This window comes from Limulus polyphemus, unplaced genomic scaffold (genome assembly GCF_000517525.1).
Source record: "Limulus polyphemus unplaced genomic scaffold, Limulus_polyphemus-2.1.2 Scaffold1998, whole genome shotgun sequence".
NCBI classification, from domain to species: domain Eukaryota; kingdom Metazoa; phylum Arthropoda; class Merostomata; order Xiphosura; family Limulidae; genus Limulus; species Limulus polyphemus.
This window is the reverse complement of record NW_013667608.1, coordinates 201617-210126: the sequence shown is the minus strand read 5'-3', so window position 1 is coordinate 210126 and position 8510 is coordinate 201617. Positions and strand designations below refer to the sequence as shown.

The 8510-nt window shown below is 30.0% G+C and overlaps 1 protein-coding gene across 2 annotated transcripts in view; it reads right to left on the bottom strand.

Moving 5' to 3' along the window:
- Nucleotides 1-2466: 2466 nt before the first annotated feature.
- The window catches only part of LOC106465607, a 66535-nt gene continuing 60491 nt past the window's right edge, over nt 2467-8510 (bottom strand). For both annotated transcript variants that reach the window (XM_022393532.1, XM_022393533.1), the window contains 2 exons: nt 5892-5994; nt 2467-2867 (listed from right to left, as the gene is read on the bottom strand). In XM_022393532.1, the coding sequence (XP_022249240.1) occupies nt 2669-2867; nt 5892-5994 (302 nt within the window). In that variant the 3' untranslated portion in view covers nt 2467-2668. The remainder of the gene's footprint in view (nt 2868-5891; nt 5995-8510) is intronic.

Here is an 8510-nt window from a genome sequence, read left to right as displayed (position 1 = left end):
AAACACGTGGGTGGATGTTTAGATCCCAGAGAAAGTAACTGAAAATACAGAACCTTCCCTGGGAGGTCCCCTCACCACGTACAGGAATCCACGTTGAGGGGTTTGCCGAGGACTGGGTGTTGTGAAAATGTGCCCTTAAACTGTACATCACCACTGAGCTTCTGAAGAATTGCTTCGTTACTCCAGAAGTCAGAGGAGGAGGAGTATTTGGTTGACAATGATGCTGAATAAAACAGAGAGAATTAAACACTACACAGGCAACACATTATGATTATATCTTTGCCAAAATGTAAGAATAACCTGCATCACTTTTTCATTTCAAAAATATCCTCCAGGTATTTCTAAACCTTTACATGGTTGATGTTAGTAGAAAACAGACATAGAACTAGACCACACTGCTCTCCATTATATCTTCAGTGGGTGAATTCAACAAAATCAAAGGAAGGTAACATATGACAATGTTTAATGGGAATATTAGCAAGTTAATTGCATTTCAAGCTGGTTTTCCTGCTCATTAATTGTATGCTACAGAGAATAACTTTTGTGAACTTTCACCTGTCTGAACTAAACACCTTATAAGTTTGACACACCTACAAAGATGTAGATTTATCACCAGGAAAGTAAGTATGGATGGAATGTCCAATGATTCAGTGAAAAACGAAAAATTTAGAATGTTCTTGATTTCATTTCACTTTATAAATGGTTGTAGTTAGTTTACACAAGGCAGTATGTATTCACGTGTGTGGGTGTAGGAATGTGAACACACATTTCACTCCTTGAAGTGTGCTTTTGTCATGCTTAAAATGGCCTTAATTTTAAACTTCGAAATGAAATCATACAAAAATTTTATTTGTACACACATATGCATCCACATTATCTTGCTCTTGACCCTATTGAACACTAACATTGAAAATCACAAAGACAAGATAGAAACACATTCACATAAAACCTTTAACAATGATATCTTATCTATTACTGGTATTTTGACAGTACCATTGAAAATATTTAATAATGAAAGTTTACAACATTTTAATTGTATTTTCACATCACAAATGTCTAGTTTCACTTTATGACATTTTTTAAATAACTTGAAATAATATGCTTTTTAGATTACATAGTGATAATTTTCAGTAAATCTAAAGTAAAACACTTTAATTGTACACAGTGATACCTATCAGAAAATATATTTGTGGTTTCTGCTAGAACTTGAATGTCTGATGAGTCGGCCAGTAATATGTATTCATCTCTATTCTCCCCTTCAGTCATTAATGGATTCTTTGAGGGAATTGCTTAGCCACTATATTGTCATAAACTCCTCCTTTTTTTGAGAATTATAGTGGTCCAGAAAATGTGATGAATATAAATACAAACTTTTGGCAAGTCCTATTGAAAGCAAGACAGCCAGAAGGGTTAGAATTATATTTTATAGAGAAAAAGTGAAGACTTAAAATGTATAGTCATGCTAGTTTCCGAGTGGTCAGGAATTCAGCTACAAGTGTCCATTTGAAAGTAGTAGCTGCCTGGTTATAATTGCAGTTTGCTCTAAATTAAATTGTAGATGCCCAGTTTTGAAATTATTGCCCTGATCAAGTGCTATTTCTATAGGCACTTACAAACAAATATATTGCCTTTGGAAACTCCTAAAAGCATCTATGATTTTCCCAATTCAGTAAACTTGATACAGGACTAAGAAAAAAATGCTTTTAGCCAAGGTAGCATAATAACGTCTATTTAGATTTGCATAAGGTGAAAGCAGGAGAGAGCATTCCAACATCGTTAGTTAGATAATCAAACTGACAAATTGGTGGTTTTGTGAAATTTTTATTTTTACTCTACCAATTTTCTCAAATGCTTTGGTGGCTTGTTACTCTGTAGTTGGTTTGTTTACTATTCAATAGTATGTGTAAAGTGCTTATAAAGTTTTGTTTACATGCTGTTTGCAGTTTCTGAGATTTTAGTTTGTGTTGCACATCTGGCCCATTCCTACAATAAGTAGTACCATACTTATGATATTGACAAGATGTGTGATGAACTAAACTGAACAAGAACCCACAGAATACCTATAAGAAATTCTGATTGGTCAATCTTTACATCAATGCATTAACCTACCATATCACACCAGAAAACTTATTTACCGTATAGACCATTTTTCTTTGTACATATTTTAAAATAATTTATATGCAATACTTCTCTAAAGTGATTGATTGTATGTACATGTCTGAGAAACTTAAAAGGTTAGTTTAAAAATTATTAATCATTCATTCTGGTTATGAACAATAGAGATTGGAAAAATAACATCTCATACACGTTTTGCTACTATTCTACAAGGTTCAAAATATATGTTATGTAAAGTGTCACTCATGTTTTTTTTTATTGTATTTATTTTCTACTACTGGAGATCTAGATATTTGCATAAAATAAAGAGAAAAAACAAGAATGTTAAAGTTGTTTCAAATAACTGATATTAAAACTATTTAACACATATTATTAAAAAAATATACATTTACTGCATTGTTGGAAATGTATCACCAAAGTCATAATATTGTTGAGTTGAAACACATCAGTGACCATACACTAACATAATAATAAATCATACACATACTTTTCACTTTTTCATACATTCATAATAGAAGTGTTTCAAAAGCACATTCTAAATCATAAACTCTTTTCATGAAGTATAAGACTCTTGGATGAAATCTGAAGCAGACTGGAATTTCAACAATGTAGACATAAGTGATCTTAGTTGTCCAAGGGCTACTCTATGATTCTTTGATCGACTTTTGTATTTTTTACTGTTAACCAGTTTTTCTGCGAGATAATGTAGCCAGAGAATATTGGTGAAAGGATGAAAAGATTCCCATTCATTTCTGGTGAGAATAGAAATAAAAAATATATAAAAACATTAATTATTGAATGCTTTTAATGTCAAGTATAATCACACATATCTATTAACTTAAATTTTTTTATTACTAAACAAGATTAGAATTAGTAAAACAAAACATACTAAACCTGTAAATGGGCAACATCAAAGCATACAAAAATCAATATAAATGATAAAAGAAATTAAAGAAAAATAAAATTACTTAAAAAAACTCAAATTACTTTGAGGTATACCTAACTTGTTAATAATTGTTTAAAAATGGTTACTACTCATGAATATAATTTAGGTATATGGTTTGCTCACATGGAACATAATTTTTTATATGAAGATTTTTAATTATTTGTTCACATTTTTCTTACAAAACTAAAGTGTAAAAGTAAAACAAATAAATTTCTACAGTATATTAGAATTAGAAAAAAACTGAGAAAAGCAGAATGCTCTATTGTTCAAGATATTTTGACAAGTAAACATATCTCAAGTATTTTTAGATACACACATCAATCATTAGGTTATGTTTTATCATGAACACCTCCATTAACAATGCTCTGCTCTTGAATATCAGGTTGAGCAACACAAGAAACAAAAACACATTTATTATTTAATGATTTTAACAGAATAATTTTTACAAATATCCTGAATATCTTTTTTATATATAAAATAAATTTCCGTGATACCGAAGAAACCCTACAGTTCTAGGACTTTACAAAAAAAACTTTCCTTCTTTAAAAGGAGTTTACCTTTTAAAAAATGCTTAGGTTACGAGGTTTCTGAAAGTTAGTGGCATGCGAGTATTAAAAATGTTCAATTTGTACATATGTATGCAAATTTATTAAATATATGTTTGTCAAGAAAAGAACCTACAGCAGTGAAACATAAAAAGCAGAAAATCTCCCATCAGACTGGTGACTTAAACAACTCATCATAAATAATCCTCTAATGCTAACTATACATTATTTTCTCTAAACCTGAATTACATACATGAATCGAATATTACCAATAACAATTATACTCAGTTCTAGTGATCTGATCTTCAACACAATTAGAAATATTTTATGTAAACAAAAAAATACTATTTATCAATCTATTCTTAAAACAAAACTAAAATTAATAATAAACAAAATTTATCAAGCAAAAGTTGTGTATGCCTCGTAAACACTGTTCATTTTGTATGCAACATAAATGATCTTCTCAGTTATCTACTAAATTGTAAAAAATAATTTAATTACATTCCAGCAACTGAGCCTTAAGTATTGCAAGACTATATTCTTGCTTGAGAATGATACTGAAATTGGACCTAACAACCAATATTACCAGTGCACAATCTCGGAAATATGATAACTTTACTGATGCAAATCCTGCTAACTATGTTTCAACTTAAAACTGCACAAGATTGATGAAATGAGTGCTGACAACATTGACACATTCATGTGGCTGAAGTGAAATATGCAACACACACACAGGTAACAGCGATCACTGATGAAAATAGGGGATGCAGTTTAAATTCAAAGTTTTTATGAAATCTATGATATTTTGTTTTTAATAATACTCAGTTAGTGGAGGTTTTTCTATTAATAAATTGCAAAAGAACCAATAATTTATTAGGACCTTAGAAAAGAAATACTGATGTCACATTGTTAGCTGATATCATGGGATATGTGCATAATGATAAAAAAAAAAAAAAAAGGTTCCAAATAATGCAAGTGTGGTCTCTCGCTGTTTGGTCCTTTCTGTTAAAGAGTGCTTAATATTGAACAACAGACAAAGAATATCTGGTTATATACTAATGTTATCATTCAATCCTATAATTATCAAGGTCAATAAAATGCATAAATTTACCATTTACAGGCAAACACAGAATGCTTTTGGTGAAAAACGGATAAATTGAGTAACAGATACTGAGAAAATCATTTCACTTTAAGTATAACTATTTAATAAACTTTCAAATGTTTTGATTACAATCTTTATCACAGAAACAATATGATACATAATGGAAGCCTTGTCATAATTAAGAAAAAAAAAAACAGATGAATTATCAAACATGGTAAAGAGAGAAACAAGGAGGCCAAATTCTCTTGTTACTTCTTTAAGTAGAAATCTAGTAAACTGATAAGAAAAATTTAATCTGATTTCTAAAAGATGGGATATTGCAACCTTTATAAAATATATCATCTATAAAAATAAAAAGATATGAAACACTAAGCACTTGTGTAAAGATAACGTCACAAACTTTATGATTCCTTCTCATTCATTTGTAAAATAATTATACAGTTTAAAAACACTGAGTATTTCATTTCATTACAGCATTTGATGCACAGCTTTCCATAATTTTAGAAGATACCAGTAAAGGCTCCAACATGTATGGTCTTATGAATCCATTATGGCATTATTTTAATTAGCAACACCTCAACTTTTATTCATTTCCTCCTCAAAAACACCAAATAAACCATTTCCGGTATAAAAGCTTCACTGGCTTTTGCTATATGGTTTTTTTACCAACAATTCACTGCTTTGATGAAATAAAACAAACATGTTATAAGTACACTAATGCACCCTTTACACTTCAGAAAGTTATAAACCATGTGATGAGAGAAGTTTTCTACATAATGTAATTAACAGTGATCATACTTGCTTGTAGATATACTTTTTTGTAGATATTGAAGCATTAAAAAAACTACTTTGAAATAAATATTTATTTTTAGTAAAACACACATAACTATATTAATTAAATATAAGCCTTGCAATGTGAAGGTTTAGACACCTCAATATCACAATATATTAACAGCATATTACACATCTCAGATTGATGACTTTTTTTTCATCCACACAACATGCCTCATATTTACATCTCAAAATAACAATATACAATGTTCAGGAATATTATTAACTAGATATATGCAAAATTAGAGATAAAAAATGTTGTTGCCCAAAGGGAAAGAAAAAATTCTTAAAAGGAACTGGAGCAAGTGCCTAACATTTCTTTGTTCAACAGACATATAAAATCCTAGCTTACTGATTATGTTTTCTCATAAGCCTGTAAATTTCAAACTGGTAATCTCCTTCTCCCGTAAATAGAGTTAGGTCATTGCTTAGGTCAGTAAAGACTGTGCAGCCATCTGGAATGTAAAGAACGTTATTTCAAACTCATGAAAAACAGTTATGCAGTTTAGAAAAAAAATTCAAATTAAACAGAGAAAAAATATGATACATTATTCATTTATTTTAACTTTATAAGCAACTTTCAAAATTACAAAAATTAATAAGGCAACTTTCTGTCTCCATTATACAGCATACAAATTATAAGTTTTCTAAGTGTTTTACTAAAACTAATCTAAAACAATTTTCTACCTGAAAAATATTTAAGTAAATATAAAATATGTTCCAGAAATATTTGACTGTTTCTAAGTTGTTTGTGTGAATCTTTATCTTTTTTCAAATATTCTATGATGACATTTAGCAAAGGTTTTCTAGCTCCAGTATTCAACTGAGCTACAAAACTACTAACACCTTTATGTACTCTTTAAAGTCTAAATAAACAATGAAGCATGCAAACATATAAATTTGACAATGTATTATAAACTTTTCAACGTACTCCTATGCCTCCCAATTTTTAACTTGTTTCTAAGTTATATAAAAACATTTAAGATTTACTTAAAAAAGGCGTACTTTTATCAAAATATATTGAACAATGTTTACAAAGTAATAAATGTTTAAAGGTGTTATGGAGAATAAATATCAAAATGATAAAATAAGATGTGCAAATATGAATGTTTTTACATAAAAAAGCATTAGAAATCAAAATTGTGTGCACCAAATACTCTACATATGTCATTCACATATATGTGCATATTTGGTTGATTGAAAAAGAAAAAAAACATCGTATTGAAACAAAACATGGAGATCATTTTCACCATAAACTGATAGATGAATTATACAGTAATTATCTGTAATGAGGAGTTACTGTTAAACTGAAAATTATACTAGTCTCATTTTTATCAATCAGCCACAACAAAGTGCTTACTGTATTGAATTTATGCTGTAATTATCTCAAGTGGTCAAGAATAAGAGCATAGTAAACACAACACAGTAGTGCCAAAATGCCAGGTGCTAGATGACAAAAACACTGAAACCCAAAAATATTCAAGTTTTCATTATGTTTGTTTATACCTAGAATAAAATACTCTTTATGTCAAAAGCTCATCTACAGCATCATTTCTACAAATTGTTCTAATTCTGTGTATACAAGTTATTCAGATGAAGTTTAATAATCAAACATTCTACACTCACCTTTTCTAATGTAAAGATTGTCCACACATCACTTAACAATACTCTTAACACTCATCTTTCTAATTACCAAGGCATTCTACTTAAGATAATTCAATGCACTTATTAAGAAACTAATGAGAATCTATAGTACAGGTTATTTGGATTTTTCTAGTCACGATATGGTGTTAACTGTCATATGTATAGAGAGTTGAATACATTATATTAATGACTTTGGGAAGAGTGTAAAACCGCCTTTCCTGATACAAGGTATTCATACAATCAAATCATAAAGATGTGTTCACATCAAGTATCTTGAATTTCTATAATGGATATATTCCTTCTGCTTAATGACATTGGAAAGCAATGGAATACAAATAGACTAGGGGCACATAAATCAACCAGAAAGAGACTACAACAAGCCATACCCCAGGAGCACTCAGTAGAGCACATACCTCTGCTATGCAGTACTGATAATATTCAGACTTCAAGAAATAGGAAAATCTGTCTGTATGTCCATTGTTACCAATGGACAAGGACCATTTTTGGCAGGACAATATGGAATAATTTTCTATATACATCCACCAAATTTCATCTCAGTTATAGAGCAAAAATAATGTGAAAAATTGGTTCCCATGTTAACAGATAGGTATTTTTGAATTTCTGTGACCTTCCAAAAACTAATCACTTCTAAGTTGGGTCATAGTCCAAATGTATACCACCTCTTGTCCAAATCGATTAACTGTTTTTGAGAAATCTTGCTGACAAACACACAGGGGTGAAAACATAACCTTCGGTGGTAGAGGTAACAATGATAAGGTTTCCATGCAAACCTCCCATACCTCAAGCAGTTGCTGAGAAGTGAAATGAGTATTCATAGTATTCCATATAAGACATATAGGAAATTAATTCAATTAATGTCCGTGAAACTGGATTCTCGAAACAGCCACTGGGAACCATCATCTTCATAGATTAGATGGATTATGGAATCCATATAAGAAGGAGTGGTGTGCCTTGTATACTACAGCCTTAAGACAGATCATTTTGCAATTTAAACTATGCTGCAGAGCTATTGTTCAGATTTAATGCCATTGGACAAAGCATGACAACATGGATTGTAACAATGGGATGAGACTCCAAAATTATTTTAATATAAAATACTCAACCTCTGACTACTTACAACAGCTTCATCTATAAAAAACATTCAACACCTGTTTATGTGCTATAAGAGAAATTCGCATTACAATCTTATTACTTTTTTTGTTGTGCTTAATTACTTTTTACATTTTCCAATAAAGAATGTTTCAAATGTTTAGAAAAAACAATAAAATGCTTAACCCTTTCCACATGGGTCAAAGGCCATGTCATC